The sequence below is a fragment of the Rattus norvegicus genome, chromosome X (assembly GCF_036323735.1).
Source record: "Rattus norvegicus strain BN/NHsdMcwi chromosome X, GRCr8, whole genome shotgun sequence".
Taxonomy (NCBI): Eukaryota; Metazoa; Chordata; class Mammalia; order Rodentia; family Muridae; genus Rattus; species Rattus norvegicus.
In genome coordinates, this window is record NC_086039.1 from 109,893,424 (window position 1) to 109,915,696 (window position 22,273).

A 22,273-nucleotide genomic window follows, 5' to 3' on the forward strand; every position below is an offset into this window, starting at 1 on the left:
AGTGGGTGGAGCAGCAGGAGAGGACATAAGCCAGAACAGCTCAGTTTGTTTGTAGAGACTCCAGATAAGACATGATAAAAAGCCTCAACCAGAGACAGCACTCTAGGCTGTACTTTTCCCTAATTCTGCCTTTTCTTAGATCTGTGAGCTTGGATAAATCTTTAATATCCTGACATGAGAATACTTGTCCTAGATTACTTCACAGGCTAGCCTGAAGCCATTTATGGAAGAGTGAGAGAACACTTTGTCTACTAGATACACTGCAAGATATTTGCTATTGCACTAGACATGGGGAAGACAATGAAGGCAACATTAAAACATGGCCATGGCAGTAGACGGACTCTAGAAACAAGAGGATCTTCTCTGATATCTCCCCTTTGCTCATCTTACTAGGTGTCATTTGTCAAAATTGGGAATTTAGTTTTAATTTTTTTTACTGAAATGGCAATAAATAGAGGATAATTGTCAGAGGTGGGATGAGAATATATGGCCTTCATTGTATACAGTGGATTCCCATTATCTCATTTAACTTTGCAAAGCCCAATAAGACCCAAGGAACAAGACACAATTTCCTTTTCTGATGATGAAAAACTGAATCACAGGAAGGTACATTAAATCACACAGCTAGGAACTGTGGATAGAGGCAGCATTTAGCAAAATCATTTTCCATCACCTCTTAGACATTTCACAATTGAACAGAGTTTTTAAAAATTATATTATTATTATCAGTGCGCGCGCGTGCGTGCGTGCGTGTGTGTGTGTGTGTGTGTGTGTGTGTGTGTGTGTGTGTGTGATATGTGCAGGGAGAACATACACATGTGGAGGTCAGAGGACAATTTTGTGGAGTTGGTTATCTCCATCTTAAGTGTGTGATCTGGGGATCAAACTCTTGTAACACACTGAGCCTTCTCATTGAATCCGGTATTATATTTTGTTTTGTTAAAAGATCTATATTGGATTAGTAACCCTTAAGATATACAAAGCAAAGACAATTTCTGCAGGCGATTAGCAGTAAACTTGTATATTCACTAGAAAGTCATGTACTAACCACAAATGGCATGTCTGGTAGTATCGTGGTCATTCTGAGTACCAAGTTGAAGAGCTCTGTAATTATTTCATTAAGAAAATGACATTTGATGTAGGTATGAAGGATTTGGTAAGAGTTCACTGGATAGAAGCAAAGGTATAAATATGGAAGGGCATATACTAGACATAGATGACAAGATACCCTATGGCAAAGAAAGGTAAAGAGCATGGTATAAGAATGGTGAAAGTTTTAGTTTAAGAGTGTGGGAAGAAGAAACACAAAACTACGAGCCTGGAAAGATATAGTGAGGAAATAATTGAAAGTCTTTAATTTTCCAAACCAAACATTTTGGAAGAAATGGGAGATGAACAGAGGTTTAACAACTAGAAATGACATATTTAGAATTTTTTGGTAGTAAAATAGTCCTTGTGGCATTATAGATATTCCAACAGATGTCTTGAAGTAGAAAAGTCAGTTCAGAAGCTATAGATACAGGGTAATGTGGCCTAAAATCAACGGAGTATATGTAAATGGGAGTATCAGCCTACAGATTTTTGATAAAATTAGTAGAACTTGTTGATGACATGGGCAGGGAAAGTGGTGATATTTGTTCCTGAAACTGAATAGATGGTGAAGAAAGCGAAAAGGACAGTTGCAGTTGAAGTGTAAAGAGAAAGACTAGAAAATAGTTTTCTCTTTGGAGAAACTGTGTTTGGGGCAATAGAAGTGATAGCTGCCTTTAGGTGAATGCTTATACTAAACTCCAGACACTGTTTGTAAGTGAGAGACAAGGCTTTGTAGGCAGTTGGAAATAGTCAGTTGGAGCTCAGAGAGACAGCCTCACTGAGAATAAATCTATCACAATTTTAGGACATGAAATTATCAAGATTGTAAGTGTTCTATGAAACATCACACCTAATTGTTCACCACTGGACCATTAAGGCTGAACACATTACTCCCAATATAGATGTCTCTCAATAAATACCCATTGAACATAAAACATTTTTAAAATATTAAAGAAACATTGGCTAATAGCCACAGCATGCTGAAAATCAGAAAAGATTTCAGCAGGATTAGGAAATGGGAGACTGAAAGTAGGAAAGACAGAACGGAGACTGGAAAACAATTGTTTTGCTTAGTAGTTAAGCAGGCATTAGTAGCTGAAAGAATGAAGTCGGAATGGTGTAGACTCACTCTGGACAGCATGAAGGAAGAGAATAAAGTAAGAGAAGTTAGCTACAATTGCATCGAGACGGTTATACTTATGTAAGAAAATTAAATTATATATATTTTCCATTAATGGGTTTGAGTTTGGCTTTTGATTTGCTTTTAAAATGTAGGAGAGTGACTACTCCCAAACCCAGTGGGAGAGAGCCCTCACCGCCTGGACAGGTGGGCACTCCTGAGACTGCAGAGTGGAAGAGACCACCAACACTGTCCACCCCTGCCCACATCCCTGGCCCAAGAGGAAACTGTATAGGGCCTCTGGGTTCCCTTGGATAAGGGCACAGCAGCAGCAGGTCCCCTGCATCTGAGACACCACCGGAACCTGAAAGGGACAGACCAGATAAACAGTTCTCTGCACCCAAATCCCATGGGAGGGAGAGCTAAACCTTCAGAGAGGCAGACACGCCTGGGAAACCAGAAGAGTCTACACTCGGCCCACATCTCTGACTCCAGAGGAAAACACCAAACGCCATCTGGAACCCTGGTGCACGGAAGCTCCCGGAAAGGGCGGCACAGATCTTCCTGGTTGCTGCCCTAGTGGAGAGCTCATAAGCAACACCCCAAGAGCAAACTTGAGCCTTGGGACCACAGGTAAGACCAAATTTTCTGCTGTAAGCGACCTGCCTGGTGAACTCAAGACACAGGCCCACAGGAACAGCTGAAGACCTGTAGAGAGGAAAAACTGTACGCCTGAAAGCAGAACACTCTGTCCCCATAACTAGCTGAAAGAAAACAGGAAAACAGGTCTACAGCACTCCTGACACACAGGCTTATAGGACAGTCTAGCCACTGTCAGAAATAGCAGAACAAAGTAACACTAGAGATAATCTGATGGCGAGAGGCAAGCCAAGCAACAGAAACCATGACTACATGGCATCATCGGAGCCCAATTCTCCCACCAAAGCAAACACTGAATATCCAAACACACAAAAAAAGCAAGATCTAGTTTCAAAATCATATTTGATCATGATGCTGGAGGACTTGAAGAAAGACATGAAGAACTCCCTTAGAGAAACACAGGAAAACATAAATAAACAAGTAGAAGCCTACAGAGAGGAATCACAAAAATCCCTGAAAGAATTCCAGGAAAACACAATCAAAAAGGTGAAGGAATTGAGAATGGAAATAGAAGCAATAAAGAAAGCACAAAGGGAGACAACCCTGGATATAGAAAACCAAAGGAAGAGACAAGCAGCCGTAGATAAAAGCATCACCAACAGAATACAAGAGATAGAAGAGAGAATCTCAGGAGCAGAAGATTCCATAGAAATCATTGACTCAACTGTCAAAGATAATGTAAAGCGGAAAAAGCTACTGGTCCAAAACATACAGGAAATCCAGGACTCAATGAGAAGATCAAACCTAAGGATAATAGGTATAGAAGAGAGTGAAGACTCCCAGCACAAAGGACCAGTACATATCTTCAACAAAATCATAGAAGAAAACTTCCCTAACCTAAAGAAAGAGAGACCCATAAGAATACAAGAAGCCTACAGAACTCCAAACAGATTGGACCAGAAAAGAAACACCTCTCAACACATAATAGTCAAAACACCAAATGCACAAAATAAAGAAAGAATATTAAAAGCAGTAAGGGAAAAAGGTCAAGAAACCTATTAAGGCAGACCTATCAGAATAACACCAGACTTTTTGCCAGAGACTATGAAAGACAGAAGATCCTGGACAGATGTCATACAGACCCTAAGAGAACACAAATGCCAGCCCAGGTTACTGTATCCTGCAAAACTCTCAATTAACATAGATGGAGAAACCAAGATATTCCATGACAAAACCAAATTTACACAATATCTTTCTACAAATACAGCACTACAAAGGATAATTAATGGTAATGCCCAACATAAGGAGGCAAGCTACACCCCAGAAAAAGCAAGAAACTAATCGTCTTGGCAACAAAACAAAGAGAAGAAAAGCACAGAAACATAACCTCACATCCAAATATGAATATAACAGGAAGCAATAGTCACTATTCCTTAATATCTCTCAACATCAATGGTCTTAACTCCCCAATAAAAAGACATAGATTAACAAACTGGATACGCAATGAGGACCCTGCATTCTGCTGCCTACAGGAAACACACCTCAGAGACAAAGACAGACACTACCTCAGAGTGAAAGGCTGGAAATCAACTTTCCAAGCAAATGGTTGGGAGAAGCAAGCTGGAGTAGCCATTCTAATATCAAATAAAATCAATTTTCAACTAAAAGTCGTCAAAAAACATAAGGAAGGACACTTCATATTCATCAAAGGAAAAATCCACCAAGATGAACTCTCAATCCTAAATATCTATGCCCCAAATACAAGGGCACCTACATACGTAAAAGAAACCTTACTAAAGCTCAAAACACAAATTGCACCTCACACAATAATAGTAGGAGATTTCAATACCCCACTTTCATCAATGGACAGATCATGGAAACAGAAATTAAACAGAGACGTAGACAGACTAAGAGAAGTCATGAACCAAATGGACTTAACAGATATTTATAGAACATTCTATCCTAAAGCAAAAGGATATACCTTCTTCTCAGCTCCTCATGGTACTTTCTCCAAAATTGACCATATAATTGGTCAAAAAACGGGCCTCAATAGGTACAGAAAGATAGAAATAATCCCATGCGTGCTATCAGACCACCATGGCCTAAAGCTGGTCTTCAATAACAATAAGGGAATAACGCCCACACATACGTGGAAGTTGAACAATGCTCTACTCAACGATAACCTGGTAAAGGAAGAAATAAAGAAAGAAATTAAAAACTTTTTAGAATTTAATGAAAATGAAGATACAACATACTCAAACTTATGGGACACAATGAAAGCTGTGCTAAGAGGAAAACTCATAGCTCTGAGTGCCTGCAGAAAGAAACAGGAGAGAGCATATGCCAGCAGCTTGACAGCACACCTAAAAGCTCTAGAACAAAAAGAAGCAAATACACCCAGGAGGAGTAGAAGACAGGAAATAATCAAACTCAGAGCTGAAATCAACCAAGTAGAAACAAGAAGGACCATAGAAAGAATCAACAGAACCAAAAGTTGGTTCTTTGAGAAAATCAACAAGATAGATAAACCCTTAGCCAGACTAACGAGAGGACACAGAGAGTGTGTCCAAATTAACAAAATCAGAAATGAAAAGGGAGATATAACTACAGATTCAGAGGAAATTCAAAAATCATCAGATCTTACTATAAAAGCCTATATTCAACAAAACTTGAAAATCTGCAGGAAATGGACAATTTCCTAGACAAATACCAGGTACCGAAGTTAAATCAGGAACAGATAAACCAGTTAAACAACCCCATAACTCCTAAGGAAATAGAAGCAGTCATGAAAGGTCTCCCAACCAAAAAGAGCCCAGGTCCAGACGGGTTTAGTGCAGAATTCTATCAGACCTTCATAGAAGACCTCATACCAATACTATCCAAACTATTCCACAAAATTGAAACAGATGGAGCACTACCGAATTCCTTCTATGAAGCCACAATTACTCTTATACCTAAACCACACAAATTCCCAACAAAGAAAGAGAACCTCACAGCAATTTCCCTTATGAATATCGACGCAAAAATACAAAATAAAATTCTGGCAAACCGAATCCAAGAGCACATCAAAACAATCATCCATCATGATCAAGTAGACTTCATCCCAGGCATGCAGGGATGGTTTAATATACGGAAAACCATCAACATGATCCATTATATAAACAAACTGAATGAACAAAACCACAAGATCACTTCATTAGATGCTGAGAAAGCATTTGACAAAATTCAACACCCCTTCATGATAAAAGTCCTGGAAAGAATAGGAATTCAAGGCCCATACCAAAACATAGTAAAAGCCATATACAGCAAACCAATTGCTAACATTAAGCTAAATGGAGAGAAACTTGAAGCAATCCCACTAAAATCAGGGACTAAACAAGGCTGCCCACTGTCTCCCTACGTATTCAATATAGTTCTTGTAGTTCTAGCCAGAGTAATCAGACAACAAAAGGAAATCAAGGGGATTCAGATTGGTAAAGAAGAAGTCAAAATATCACTATTTGCAGATTATATGATAGTATATTTAAGTGATCCCAAAAGTTCCACCAGAGAACTACTAAAGCTGATAAACAACTTCAGCAATGTGGCTGCGTATAAAATTAACTCAAAGAAATCAGTAGCCTTCCTCTACACAAAAGAGAAACAAGCCGAGAAAGAAATTAGGGAAACGACACCCTTCATACTATACCCAAATAATATAAAGTAACTCGGTGTGATTTTAACCAAGCAAGTAAAAGATCTGTACAATAAGAACTTCAAGACTCTGAAGAAAGAAATTGAAGAAGACCTCAGAAGATGGAAAGATCTCCCATGCTCATGGATTGGCAGGATTAATATAGTAAAAATGGCCATTTTACCAAAAGCGATCTACAGATTCAATGCAATCCCCATCAAAATACCAATCCAATTCTTCAAAGAGTTAGACAGAAAAATTTGCAAATTCATCTGGAATAACAAAAAACCCAGGATAGCTAAAACTATTCTCAACAATAAAAGGACTTCAGGGGGAATCACTATCCCTGAAATCAAGCTCTATTACAGAGCAATAGTGATGAAAACTGCATGGTATTGGTACAGAGACAGACAGCTAGACCAATGGAACAGAATTGAAGACCCAGAAATGAACCCACACACCTATGGGCACTTGATTTTTGACAAAGGAGCCAAAACCATTCAATGGAAAAAAGATAGCATTTTCTGCAAATGGTGGTGGTTCAACTGGAGGTCAACATGTAGAAGAATGCAAATCGATCCATACTTATCTCCCTGTACAAAGCCTAAGTCCAAGTGTATCAAGGACCTCCACATGAAACCAGATACACTCAAACTAACAGAAGAAAAACTGGGGCAGCATCTGGAACACATGGGCACTGGAAAAAATTTCCTGAACAAAACACCAATGGCTTATGCTCTAAGATCAAGAATCGACAAATGGGATCTCATAAAACTGCAAAGCTTCTGTAAGGCAAAGGACACTGTGGTTAGGACAAAATGGCAACCAACAGATTGGGAAAAGATCTTTACCAATCTTACAACAGATAGAGGCCTTATATTCAAAATATACAAAGAACTCAAGAGGTTAGACCGCAGGGGATACAAATAACCCTATTAAAAAATGGGGTTCAGAACTAAAGAAAGAATTCACAGCTGAGGAATGCCAAATGGCTGAGAAACACCTAAAGAAATGTTCAACATCTTTAGTCATAAGGGAAATGCAAATCAAAACAACCCTGAGGTTTCACCTCACACCAGTGAGAATGGCTAAGGTCAAAAACTCAGGTGACAGCAAATGCTGGCGATGGTGTAGAGAAAGAGGAACACTCCTTCATTGTTGGTGGGATTGCAGACTGGTACAACCATTCTGGAAATCAGTCTGGAGGTTCCTCAGAAAATTGGACATTGAACTACCTGAGGATCCAGCTATACCTCTCTTGGGCATATACCCAAAAGATGCCCCAACATATAAAAAAAGACACGTGCTCCACTATGTTCATAGCAGCCTTATTTATAATAGCCAGAAGCTGGAAAGAACCCTTCAACAGAGGAATGGATACAGAAAATGTGGTACATCTACACAATGGAATATTACTCAGCTATCAAAAACAATGACTTTATGAAATTCGTAGGCATATGGTTGGAACTGGAAAATATCATCCTGAGTGAGGTAACCCAATCACAGAAAAACACACATGGTATGCACTCATTGATAAGTGGCTATTAGCCCAAATGCTTGAATTACCCTAGATGCCTAGAACAAATGAAACTCAAGACGGATGATCAAAATGTGAATGTTTCACTCCTTCTTTAATAGGGGAACAAGAATACCCTTGGCAGGGAATAGAGAGGCAAAGATTAAAACAGAGACTGAAGGAACACCCATTCAGAGCCTGCCCCACATGTGGCCCATACATATACAGCCATCCAATTAGACAAGATGGATGAAGCAAAGAAGTGCAGGCAGACAGGAGCCGGATGTAGATCGCTCCTGAGAGACACAGCCAGAATACAGCAAATACAGAGGCGAATGCCAGCAGCAAACCACTGAACTGAGAATAGGACCCCCGTTGAAGGAATCAGAGAAAGGACTGGAAGAGCTTGAAGGGGCTCGAGACTCCATATGTACAACAATGCCAAGCAACTAGAGCTTCCAGGGACTAAGCCACTACCTAAAGACTATACATGGACTGACCCTGGACTCTGACCTCATAGGTAGCAATGAATATCCTAGTAAGATCACCAGTGGAAGGGGAAGCCTTGGTCTTGCTAAGACTGAACCCCCAGTGAACGTGATTGTTGGGCAGAGGGCCGCAATGGGGGGAGGGTGGGGAGGGGAACACCCATAAAGAAGGGGAGAGGGAGGGATTCGGGGGGATGTTTGCCCGGAAACCGCGAAAGGGAATAACATTCGAAATGTAAATAAGAAATACTCAAGTTAATAAAAAAAATGTAGGAGAGTTCAATATTTGGTACAGAAAAAAACTTTAGGCAGAGGCCTACCCTGTATCATGGTTATATAAAATAGACTTCAAATTTCTTTGTGTATGTGCACTTTTTGTTTTGTTTTGTTTTGCTGTTTTATTTATTTATTTATTTGCTCATTTGTTATGAGGGTTTCTTTTTGAGAAAAAGGTAGGAAGAACATGAACTGGTAAGGAGGTATAGAGTTGTGAGAGGGGAGCAAATATTGATCAGACTAGATTGTATGGAAAATTAATAAAAAACAAAACACATGCACAGACACCTAAAAATAGAGGCGGAAGGAATTTGATCTATTTCTTTCTCTTTAAAAATATATATCTTAACTTTTTGATAATTTCATACATGCCTACAATGTGTTTTTATCAAATTCATTCCCATCTCCTCCCCTCCTCCTCTTCTCATACTCCATCATCATTTCACCCTCCAAACTTCAAGTATCCTTCTTTTTTAACTTGCTGATTCCACTTAGCACTGCCACTATGTGCAAGCTTGTAGGGCCACTGGAACATGAATAACCTACAGGGGACAGAAACAAAGAAAACTGACACTTCCTCCAGTGGCCACCAACTGCTGATGACTCCTGAACATTGAAACAGCATTCATCCTTTGATGGTTGCTATAATGACAGGGTTGGTGACAATGTGAAGAACCAACCTGGGTATGCTTGCACTTTTGAAAGAAAGAGGCTAGAACTGCAATCAGATCTTTACTAGAATATGGATGACACACATGTTCTTATTCTTTATTCTCCTCCCCTCCCAAATAAGTGTCCCATTAGTCTTTTGACTTCCGGTATGCTTGGATGTACTGGAGACTTTTATGAATGTACTCTTGGATACAAATAGAATGGGATAAAAACATAAGGACTCACAATACTGTAGGGCACATTTAATCTCCTTGACACGACAGTCTTGGGGAAGATTTGTAGTTTTTCCTAGGGTTTTCTAGGAGGATACAATACATGGAGATAATTAAAGGCACTCTCCATCAAGAAACATAATGAGCAGCATTGTTTAGGGGAAAAACACAAGTTTCTAGAACGTAGGTAGCTAGGATTTTTTTTTAATTTCTGCATGTTGCTTCTAATCTACAGCAGACCCTTATGGATTTGAGCACTTAACTAAAGGATTCCTGGTGTTCTGCAACCCTAGGTTCTGTCTCACTAAGAAAAACCTTGCAGATAGTTCACCTGAAAAACAAACGTAACGGATTTTAACATTTGGTTTTCCATTTTTTATATTGAATTGCTTTACAAATTCTTAAAAGATAACACTCAAAAGGAACTTCATAACCCTATCTTTAATTGCTTACCAATATCCCATTATTGGCAAGTTAATTCTCACAGCATGAAGATTCTTTGTCATAATGAATTGTAACAGAGCTCTTATGGGTGCATTCGTAAGTTACTTGCATTGATATCACTCAAAGTACTATGAATTCAAATGCCTACAGCCATCTGAAAAGCAGAAAGCAGCACAAATGTATAGAATGGGCTTGAGTTGAGACATAGTGCATGGACATGAAGAGAAAAAAAATTCCCTCAGTAATAGCATCTTCTGAGAAAGTATTTTGTGACTCACCTCTTTTTCTCTTTGTCATTAAAAAAACCAAACACTTTTCAGCACCAAAGATACTGTGAACAAGTAAGGAAAATTGAATAGAGCACTTCTGTACTTACAGTAATAGAATAAGTGTTTTCAATGGACCTCAACTTTCATGGCAGTCTTACCATAGTTAATAGCAAGGTTACATTGTAAACCAAAGAGACAAAAGTATACAACTAAATTGTAGAGACCCACTTCCATGCTTGGAAAGACTGCAAACACTATTCTATACCATAGCAAGTGAAAAGATTTGGTATCCCAGAAGTGCCTGTCCATCTACAATCAAATACTTTTCCTTAAAAGAAAAACAAAACAAAACAAAACAAAACCAACCAACCAAACAAACGAACAAACAAATAAGCAAGAAAACTAAAACCAGTCAGAAATTGAAAATAAAAATTTTACTGGAGGTCTTGTACATTAAAAAGAAAACAGCACAAGACTCCTGGACAAAGTGAAATCCAAGGCTAGCATTTTTAATAAATGTAGTATAAACCCTTGAGGAAACTCACAGTTAAGCTTATATGCTGGAAGAATAGGGTAAAAAAGTGAAGAATCGGAGATCAATATTTCTTCGTACAAAGATTAGCAGAAACATGTTTAAGAGCAGATATTCAGACTTAGAGTCACAAAATTTTGGAATTTCCATCTTCCAGCATTTTTCTTTCTTTATAAGAAATCGTTTCACCTCACTGATATTTTCTTACACACATCATGTTAGGACAAAGGGTGTTGACTGAAATAAGCATGGCTCTAATTTTTTTAAAGTATTTAAAACACTTTCAAAAGAGCCCATCGGTTAAAATAATTACAATTCACAAGATAAAAAATTCAAAAATGTTTATTTGTGGTTTGTATTGTAAGTGACTTGGACTTTTGTAAAGAGGTTGTTTTTTTAAACAATGCATTATTTGAACATGACAGCTAAGCTTATTTTTGCCAGAATAACTAACTAGCTCAACTGGAAAACGAGCATATCTGATCATTTAGTCACTTCACCTTTGTGAAATTATCCTACTAATTGCATTGGATACCTCTCCACTTTCTGGGATCCATTAAACTTCTCTTGACCCGAATTCCTTTCCCTAGAGTCTTTCTAAGTTCATGGATAATGCCTAAACAGTCCACAAAAGGTTAAGTTGCAGAAAGCTTTTCTGACCCAAGCATTTAACTTTTTGATGTATGAAAGGACCTACAAGCATATATAAACTTTCATTCCCATCTTATTGCTGCCATGTTCAAATCTCAGTCCTTTATGTTCTCTTTCCACTCAAACTTATGCATCAGTCCACCTTCTTATAGTCAGGGAAAGCTTTCCTCAGCTTTGCAGATCTGCCTATCAGTGCAAAAAAAGGCATCAGGAGTCAGTCATCTGAAGTTGTCCTGAAGACATTTACAAATGTGTGTAATCTTGCGTTGTCTACCTCTAATTTTTATTTTCTAAGACTTCACGGATGTTTTAAGATAGGAAAAATGCTGAATCCTGAGAGCATTAGGTTTACACTATAGCATTAGGCTAACATACTTGCTATTCCTCTTCAAGAACCCCACTAACTCCTATTAGAAAGGCTCCATTTGGTGCAACCCTCTGCTACCCCCAACAGAAACACAAGAGGAAGAGGGGGAAAGTAGGGGGGTCTTTTGAAGCCTTACCGCTTCTGCCAGTTCTTTGGTCAGGCATAAGGAAACCAGGAACAGCCACAATCTGAAAGGAGAGGGAGGCGTGAGAAACATGGGCTCTCTAGACTACAGGGTCCTGAGTGAGAAAGTGGCCCCCCAGGGCTCCCTTTTGATGCCTACTCCCATTTGCAGTGGCAGAAGTGCAAGTATCGCCCTAGCTTGGGAAAGCAGCCCAAAGTTGGAAAGAGGAGGGGATTTCTGAGCAGCAACAGCTCACCCAGGGTGCATGCTTGTGGCTGCTCCGGAGCTGGGTCCCAGGAGACTGCTAAGCTGCTCCGCGGCGCGGGCTCATCTGGGCTTCGTTGATGCTTGGCAGTTTGTTCCTTACTCAGGACAGTAAGGGGGGCGAAGTGGCTTGGTTTAGAAGAAACTAAAATCAGCTGCTAGAAAAAAAGTTCCCCAAAGGAAAACACACTCAGTGGTGCCCGCTACAACTTCTAACACTCAGGAGATAGTTTCACGCGCCCAGGGAGAAAGGAATGGAGGGGAACGGGGCGGGGCTGTCTGCTGTCAATCACCTCCCCCTACCTTGGGAAACTGCTTCTCTTTCTCAATTTCAAGCACCTCTGCACATAACCGTTCCTAAGCTTCATGCACAGGTCTCTAGAGACCTAGACACAAAAATCTATGTAAGTAGGTACCACACATTTCCATAAAGTAACACATGACTAGATCTGGGCATACTTCTACTACGACATAGGCAGATAGTCCTGAAAGAGCCCTTGCACAAGGGCCCAAAATCGCAGACTCTTATTCTAACTTTCTGATTGTTCACTAAACTTTTGGGAAGATGAGGAGGAATCTCTGGAGTTGTAAGCCTACAATAACCCACTAGAACTGAGGATGAATTGGTCCTTAAAAACAGATTCAAATATAAAAAAACATAATTAATCCTGGGGACTGGGAATAAAAATGTTCTGAAGATTCTTTAGCAAATTCCTGAAAGACACTCCAAGGAGTCTACATAATGTATATTTTTGGTCTTTTGGTTCTTAGAGTGTCTATAAGAGTTCTCAAAGCAATATGCATGCTTACCTTGTCTGTGAGACACCAATTCAACTACTCTTGACTCCATATAGACATTTTAAATGAGACGTTTGTGTTCATTATAAGGAATTATGCTAATGTTATTTAATTGCCTGCCAAAGGTCCTTCTGAAACAGAATTATGACAGTTACTGCCTCTTATGTTAACTTGATATAAGTGATAAATATTAATTATGGCACTCAGTGCATGTAAATAAAACCAAGTATCTATGCTACAATAACATTTAGCCATAAAAATTATTAACGTACTTAATGTATCCTATGTGACATGTGTTGTAACATGCATTAAGTATTCACAAATATATACGCTCATTTTCTTACTTTATTAATATATGTATGTCTAATATTTTCTCATCTTCTGCTTGTAAATAGAAACTCTGTCCTATCAACACTTGAAAGGCAAAGGCCAGCAGCCCATGGAGCAGAAGCAAAAACTTTGTTTCTAATGATTAACAATAAAAAGGCCCCACACTCTGAAATCCATCCGCTAAAAAAATAGTCCTAGCTCAGGTCTGTTTGTCAAAGGCTTTGATGCACACATCTGAGGGAAAGCTGGACTGTCAGGAAAGAGTACTATTAAGAGAAGCTGTGAATGAACCAACGAGGAATCTTTTTAGTTGGACGTGTGGCGTTCAGTCAACTCGTCTTGAAGTTTCCCCCTCTCAAATAACTGAGCGTCACTCCCTCGCAGGTTGCCGGTGCAGTGGAAAGCACAGGCGGAGTGATCCTCAAATTCCCCAGCGCCGGCGGGGAGGGGGCGGTGCGGGAGGAGAGCGAGGAAAGTAGATTTGTAGGACGTGAGTGAGGAAAGTTTGCAAGTCCCAACAGAAGGCAAAGTGCTCCCTAGAGACTGGCTTTGGGGAGGGGAGGGGGGAGGGAAGAACAGCTTCCTTCTCTTCTTGTTCTCGCTCTCCCTCTCTGTCTTATTTTAATCCCTGCACTCTTCAAAATCTCTTCCCCCAAGTGCACCGGCACAATCGGGACACTCACTGTCCCTTTCTAGCTCTAGCTCTCTTCCCAATAACCCCTCAAGATTATGTCAATCGGTCTGAAGAGACCTGGGATTCTCTGCGGGCGCTGACGGAGCTGCGGGAGCCAGAGAAGAATGCAAGTGCCTGGAGTGTGCCTGGCCGCCGGCTGGTTCTTACTGGCCCTGTGTCTGTGGGGGCAGCCGGGAGAGGCTGCGGTAAGTCCTCCCTCCCGCCCCATCGCTGCTCGCTCCAACGGAAACCGCTGGAGCCTTTACCTTCCTTACTCTTTGACCTTGGCCAGGGAAGTCAAAATTGGCTTTTACTAGAAAGAAACATAATTCACAAGGCTGGTCCAAGGGAAATTTTCAAGGGTTTAAAAACAGGGCCGCTTACTTCTCTGTAGCTACCTCTTCTGGGGCAAGAGTGGAGCCCGGACTAGGCAGAGGGTGTGGGGAGGCACATTAATGGGTCACTGGGCTCTGGAGGATATTTAAAACTTTTCTCCTTCTCTGTCCCCCAACTAGGGTAGCTGTCTACCAGCTAGCTTTTTTTCACTACTTGTACCCAGCCCACGCACGCTTTAAACTTGGTTTATAGTTTAATAGTTGGTTCTTCTAAAATTGAACTATGGTCAGAGTGATTAATAGTTCTTCTCTTGGCATATGCTCTTTCCTTAAGCAACATGAACCTACCCCCACCCCAGGTTTGTAAAGTTCTGACCTGTTTTCTGACCGGTTGACATCATTCCTATGCAAATGGTAAAGTAACATACCAACTAGGGCAAGGTAAAGAAGCATAGCTTTATGCTTCAGGAGTTTTGCACATTTCAAAAAAAATTATGGATTTTTGTTTGCTCATAGTTAAAAGGAAAACCCAGAAAGGCACCTGAACAACTTGAGAATGTGCCTTTCCCGTTCAAAGGAAAAGAAGTCTCAGTTTTCAAATGGGAATGAGCTTTATGGACTAGAAGAGTGGGGGAGGATGCCCATGTGAAATGACAGAGCAAAAAGTTCCACTTGCGTTTAGGAATGTAGACTGGATACCACAGACTGTTCCTGACAAGGGAATCTGGAGTCCCAACACCCACTCTCCTGGAGATAAGAGGTAAATGAAAAGGAATGAAGGGCTTTGCTGCAGAAAATGTTCTCCCTTTTGAAGTCTTCCCTACTTAATTTCACACAAACTGTGAATAACTTAACTGTGGGGCAAATTATTTAAGTATTATATTTGAGGAATCATAATGGCTGTTTAAAAACACTTAAAGATGACATCATAGCTTAGGCCTTCACATGGTTGAGTGGCTATCAATCCTTTAGCTGCAGCTACTATATTACAGCTATTCTGGGTGTGTATCCAAGTTAGCTGACAGGGTTCCTTTTGGACTTGGCACACCTCAGATCACAGTGCCCTCTGTATATCCTGGGAAACAGGCATGCACTGCTGGTACAAAAAGTAACTTTTATGTTATCGTAATCGCAACATAATTATGACAGAAAATCTGCTGGAAAACTGGCATATATCATATGTTCAAATGTTATGCATACCAACATTTTCCTCTATCAAAGCAGATATATGACTTAATAATATTCCTTGGGTGCAGAGCATTTTTGATGGGGTACGGTTTCGACAGTCAGTATGGCTAAAGATGGTTAGAATAAATTATAATCGTGCTATAGAAAATAGTTCATTGGAAGCTCACCTTAGTGCCTATTGTTTATAGCATTTGCCCCAGGGCAAAGATTTTGTGGATGATTCCTGAAGCAATCCTTCCTTTTAATGATCTTGCTAGTGATAAATAGGCACTAGATGCCAATTATACAAGTGTGTATAAGAACACTGCATGCCAATTTTAATTCGTTTATATTGAAACTGAGATTTTGTTTTGATTGACAAAAACTTGCGTGCAAACTTACTTTTTGTACTCTTAAAGTAACAGGTGTTTGTGAAGTAGTTGGTTTTTTACCCTCCTATACAGATTTTAAGGGACATTTTCGTTCACATATTCCTATGGTTAGAATTCTGTTCCTCTTCAATCCAGGGATTTGTTTTTCCTGCCTCACAAATAAATGGCCTAGTTAAATGAGAGTTTTAATCATCTCAAAAATATGAAAGGTATCTGCTCTCCATACTAGGGCTATTGGTCACCTTCTCCAGGGTGAAACTGGACTGTAGTTTGCCTAGTTTTTCACTGAGTTTGTCTAATATTGAGGCTTTTATATCAGGAAGTACATTACTTCTTAAATTAATTTACTTTTTCATAGTTATGTGATTCATTACCTCTGAAGTCATGCCAAGTTTGGATATCAAAGCATGGAAGTTTTTTAGGGTAGAATGTTTATTAGGTAGAATACAATAACCCAGGTATTGAATGGTTAGCAGTAAGAAAACAAGGCAACTTTAGGGTGCTAGGGTCATTTTTAATGATGGAAAGATCATATTTTTTAATGTTAATGTGACTCTGGCTATACAAACTCTGTCAAAGAGGTAATCTTGTAGATTTAATTTTATGTCTATAAATAATATGTACAATTATACTACTTCTAGCAAACAAATGTTTGTGAGTTCTTTTTGTTTCTTTTTCTGGAAGTTAGAGTATTATTTTTACAATTTAAACCATACTGTGTACCTTGTGACCATTTATAAGAAGTTGTCAAGGTTAAGAGCAAAGCTTTTGGTCATGAAACGTTTTTCTATGAAACGTTCTATTCTACAGGAAAAAATGGTCATCTTTGCTTTCATTATTGCTTGTGTCTACATTGTTCAGTGTTTATTATGTGCTAAGTACTATGCTTGAACCCATGGATTGAACCTAGGGATTCACATGTACTGCGTTTGCTCTGTGGGTTTTTTTTTCTTAAGAGATTATTAATGTAGTGTGTGTGTGTGTGTGTGTGTGTGTGTGTGTGTGTGCATTAAGAGCTAATTTAAAGATGAGAAAACTATAAAACAAAAAGGTTAAGCAAGTTGCTAAAAGTCACATAGGTAGTAAACTGTAGAGTTGGAAATTTGAAATTCAGAGTTTGCCTTTAAGTCTCTTGTACTGTCTCCTTTGCATGTAATCTGCAGAATTATGCTGTGTTAACATATATATGAATCTCTATTATAATTTTTAGACACAGAAGATGCAATGTTGATGATAATGGGGTTTATATCTCTTACTGTTCATTTTTTGGAAAGCAGTATAGCGTAATGTAAATAGATGCATTTTTAAAGATTAATTTGATCTCTATGCAAAATGAGATAGTTTAAATGCAATCTAAAAGCAATCACAGGTTATATGATTTATGTAATCTTAATAAAAGGTAGGTTTATAAAACACCCACAACTTGTGATAGATGATTTTCTTTGAAAACAATTACTCTGTGTTTCTTTTAAGCTTCCTCAGTAGTTTTAAGTATGCAGAAATGTCCAGCAATATGCCTGTTGTGATAAATAGGAAATGTATGGTTGTATAGTCTTGTCAAAAATGATCAATTCATTTTGTTGGTTTTTTTTACTATCTTACCTACACCTTCATATGTGATTTTGTCCACTCAACTATCTATCTTTAGATGTATTGTTTTGTAGTTTTAACGATCAATTCAGGACATTGCACACTATCTGAAAATTTTATAGTTTATCTCCATCTATATCTACACTATGATGCATATATTTCTGTATGTACGCATAGTGTTATTTTGTAAGAGTGCGTAATTTTCTGTGGTTTTACTTGGCTGTTGCTGTTTATATATGCAAGATATGATACTCTTTTACCTTGAGTTACCCTTGACAGCTTGGTTAGAATAGTTTCTGCCAAATTTGTCCACTACAAAGTCATTTTCTTCCCTTTATAAATAAGCTGATCTTATGAGAATGAACAGGGTAATATTGGAAGACAGTTTAGACAGCCAAATAATCTATTTCTCGTGATAGTTTCTTCACAAATTCTAGAATTTGTTAATGTCTCTGGCATGAATGATTGTTGTAATTAAATTTGCCAAAGGTGGTTTCAATTTTCAAAAATTTTCTACACAAAAATAACTTAAATTTTCTATAATACATTTTCACTGTTTTAAATTTATTATATACTCAATGTGTAACATTGACAAAATGAATATTTGCTTATTTTTATTTATAATGAATTATTATTTTATTAGATTATTTACTGAAAATATTCTAAATATATGCAGAAGTGTAGTCTGTTCCCAAATTGTTTCTATATTCTTTCATGTGTTCCCATCAGTTTTGAGCATTTCCTCATTTACTAGCATCACAAAATGGTCATCTCCTCTCCTTCTTCTAATTTAGGGATGAGTCAGTTCTCCAAGGAGTCTATCTATTCTTTTTACAAAATAGAGGTATTTAAAAACCAAGATATAGATTCTTGGCATGCTCATTGTGATTGAGCTATCATTTCATATTCCTTTTCAGCAGACAGACTTAGGAAATACACACTATCTTAGTTTTATCTATAATCCTATCACACACACACATACACACACACACACACACACACACACACACGCATGCATGTGCGCGTACACACACACACAAACAATTGTAAGAAATGTACCGAAAGCGAAGAGTAGACACATATTTGCATCTAACATCAAAGCATTAGAAGCTTTCTATATGTTGAAATTATAATTCATAATAATATCTCAAATTGTAGTCCAAGATCACTGAACAAACACATATACTTGCTGTGGTGGGATTTTGTTTTCTCTTATCTCTTGTTTTGGAGGTTTTGGGGGGAGGATAAGGGAGATGCTGGGGATTGAACCCAGAATCTTGAACACACTAAGCAAATACTCCTGCAATTAACTACACCTCACCTATAACTTGCTAACTCTTTTCCACGCATTCTCTACATGATTTTAAAGACACATGTCATGATCTTTCTTGTGGTTCAGCTTTCTTTCTTTTATTGGATATTTTTTATTTACATTTCAAATGTTATCCCTTTCCTGGTTTCCCGAACATAAGTCCCCTATCCCATCTCCTTCCCCTTATTTTATAAGGGTGTTCCCCTCCCCATCCACCCCCACTTCCTGCCCCACCACCCTGGACATTCCCCTACACTGGAGGTCCAACCTTGGCAGGACCAAGGGTTTCTCCTTCCTTTGGTGCCCAACAAGGCCATCTGATAAGTGAATATTAGCCCAAAAGCTCGAATTACCCAAGATACAATCCATAGACCACATGAAGTTCAAGAAGAAGGATGACCAAAGTGGTTCAGCTTTCTTGTACATTACTTTTTGAAGTATACTCTTTCCATTGTGCCATATGAAAAGTTTTCTAAAACACAGTGCAGGGTAGATATTTTGGTTCTCTTTCTTGTTTATCAGCCTTTGCTCAATTCTCACATAATGACATAATGTTACATTTTCAGCAGATGATTCTTCAGAAACTCCTAATAACAAAAGAATTGCATTTATACTGTTCTATTTAGGTAATGTGCCCACAACACTTCCCCCCCACCCCATACCTCTTTGTGTATGTGTGTGTGTTAGGTAATTATCAATAAAATTAATACAATGTCCTCCTTTAATGGAGTGTTCTTGATTCCCCATAATAACCACAGCATTTGCTGATTACACCTTTCTTTGAACAAATGTAATATTTAGTTTTCTTAGTCTAGTCTGCATTTGATTGTACAATCATTTTATTTTATAGATTTTTATCTGGCATTTTTATTTTATTATCATTATTTGGAGGCAATAATTGTATGCTCTTTATTTAAACAGTCTTTGTTGACTGTATTGTCTATGACAAGTGATATTTGATAAATATTGAGAAATTAGAAAATAAGAAGAAATGTAGTGAAACAGGAAAATCTGACTACAATTCTACTAGTAGTCCAGAAATACATTCTATTATCTTTTAGTGATTTTTCTTTTTATATACATAATTTGTAAAAATAGTTTAAGTTTGGGCTCATACATTGTGAAATTTAATTTTAGCTTTAAGTTACAAAATTTTTATCTTAGAGTATGAAAGTTCTACTTTAAAAACATTAATTTTAAGTAGCTTCTATAAATATAATTTATATTTATGAAATTTATGCATTCAACTTCTTTTCTTGTTATTAAAGTATCTTTCTACTTAGCCCAAACTTCCCTCTAACTTGCAATCCTTCTGCTTCAGACTTCTAAGTGTTTGAGTGACACACATGCACCCACCACTATGTCTTCCTTCTTTAGTAAGTTATATTTTTAAAATTCAAGATTTTCACTATTTTAATCATTTATTCCATGGATATCTCTTAGTTTTATTTTTTAAAAACCTATTCTTTTTTTAAGATGTATTTATTTAGTTCATGTATGTGGGTACACTGTCACTGTCCTCAGACACACCAGAAGAAGGCATCAGCTCCCATTACAGATGGTTGTGAGCCACCATGTGGTTGCTGGGAATTGAACTCAGGACCTCTGGAAGAGCAGTCAGTGCTCTTAACTGTTGAGCCATCTCTCCAGCCGCCTTATTTTGTGCTTTTAATCTCTAACTATTACTGCCTCTGTTCTGAGTAATAAATGTGTTAAACACTTTTGCTACTTTTTCTCTGTATTATGAAATAGACCCTAACAATCAGGAAACATCTACACAGAAACTATGCAAACTTTTTTTAGTAATTACATTTGTTAAGGGGATAATGCTGTTTCCACTTTTAAAAATTATGTTCTGTGAGCACTAGGGGAAACCAGGAGAACCCTGAAGATCGAGATAAAGGATTCTAGGAGCCAGAGGGGTCAAGGACACCAGGAGAACAAGGCACACAGAATCAACTAACCTGAGCTCATATGAGCTCACAGAGACTGAAGCGGCAGTCATGGACCCTACAAGGATCTGTGCTTGGTCCTTTTTGCATACACACAATGGTTGTTTAGCTTGTGGGATTCCCAAAAGTGGGAATCGGGGGAGGTATCCCTGACTCTTTTGCCTGCCCTTGGAACAATTTTCATCCTACTGGATTGCCTTCTCAAGCCTTGATATAAAGGTTTGTGTTTAGTCTTGTTGTAATTTGTTATACCATATTAGGTTGATATTCCTGGGAGACCTGTTAGTGTATCTTGTGTTTTTGGTTTTGTTTGTTTGTTTGTTTGTTTGCTTTCTGAAGGGAAACTGAAAATGTAGATCTGGGGAAGTGTGTGTATTGGAGGGGTGGGAGGAGTGGAGGTATGGGAAATTGCAGTCAGGGTATAACATATGTAAAGAATAACAATAAAAACTAAAAGCAACACAACAGTAAAAGTATTATCTTTAATTGATACATAAAATGTATACATAAACATGCTGGTGTGTGGTGCTATTCAATTTTCCTATGTACTTTCTGCAACCTATTAATTTTTAGTTAGCAAATTCTATGTCTTCAACTGATTTATAGACTGTGTAGGGGAGAGTTTTATCATTTGTCTTTCTGTGCCTTACGTTTTCACATAACATAACAAATTACATTTCTCCCTATGTTGTAAGGACTAGTGTTTGCTCTTTTATGTGACTGGATATTCCTCATTGTATACATGTATTGCTACTGTTTTTGTTCATCTAGTGATGGGCACTTATGTTCATTGCATTCTGTATCATGAACCATGTTGCAGTGAACACAGATGCGCAGATATCACATACAGATTTAATCTCCTTCTGTTAGATTCGCAGTGTTGGCACTGCTGAACCAGAAAATAGGTCTACTTTTAATAATTGAGGAATAACCATACATTCCACAATGGCTGGTTTAATTTGCACTCTAACCAACAATGTTCCAACTGTTGCCTTTTTCTCTATATCATTGCAAGAACTTACTGGTGTGTGTGTGTGTGTGTGTGTGTGTGTGTGTGTGTGTGTGTGTGTGTCCATGAACATGCATGAAGAGGACAAGAGGACATTGGGTGCCTTCTTTATTATCTCCACTTATTTTTTGAGACAGGGTCTCTTGGTGAACCTGAAGTTCAACTTTCGGGTAAGGTTGGCCACTGAGTTTCGTGCATCCTCCTGACTACATTTGTCAATTTGTGAGTGACAGGCATACAAAATCATTCTTGGCATTATGTGGGTGCTTAGGATCTAAAAAGAAGGTCCCTGAGCTTTCATAGCAAGCACTCATATCCACTAGATCATATTCCAGCCCCCCTTGTTTCTTTAAGACAGGATCTCATTCTGTAACTCAGGCTGACCTCAAGATCGTGCGATTCTCTTGTTTTGGTC

The 22,273-nt window shown here is 38.4% G+C and overlaps 2 protein-coding genes across 5 annotated transcripts in view; one reads left to right on the top strand and one right to left on the bottom strand.

Annotated features, from left to right (window-relative positions):
* Positions 1 to 12,564, bottom strand: part of Col4a6 (collagen type IV alpha 6 chain) — a 351,043-nt gene extending 338,479 nt beyond the window's left edge. Inside the window, exons 1-2 of one of the 2 annotated variants that reach the window (XR_010061203.1) lie at positions 12,293 to 12,564; positions 12,049 to 12,100 (exon numbers count right to left, since the gene is read on the bottom strand). Coding sequence is in view for 1 of the 2 variants with exons in the window: in NM_001427260.1 (NP_001414189.1) it covers positions 12,049 to 12,100; positions 12,293 to 12,303 (63 nt within the window). In the remaining variant the exon portion in view is untranslated. The remainder of the gene's footprint in view (positions 1 to 12,048; positions 12,101 to 12,292) is intronic. The other variant, NM_001427260.1, reaches the window with a different exon arrangement.
* A 1,263-nt stretch (positions 12,565 to 13,827) lies between these two features.
* Positions 13,828 to 22,273, top strand: part of Col4a5 (collagen type IV alpha 5 chain) — a 203,964-nt gene continuing 195,518 nt past the window's right edge. For 2 of the 3 annotated variants that reach the window (XM_006257313.3, XM_063280126.1), the window contains exon 1: positions 13,828 to 14,307. In XM_006257313.3, coding sequence (XP_006257375.1) covers positions 14,227 to 14,307 — 81 coding nt within the window. In that variant the 5' untranslated portion in view covers positions 13,828 to 14,226. The remainder of the gene's footprint in view (positions 14,308 to 22,273) is intronic. The other variant, NM_001426996.1, reaches the window with a different exon arrangement.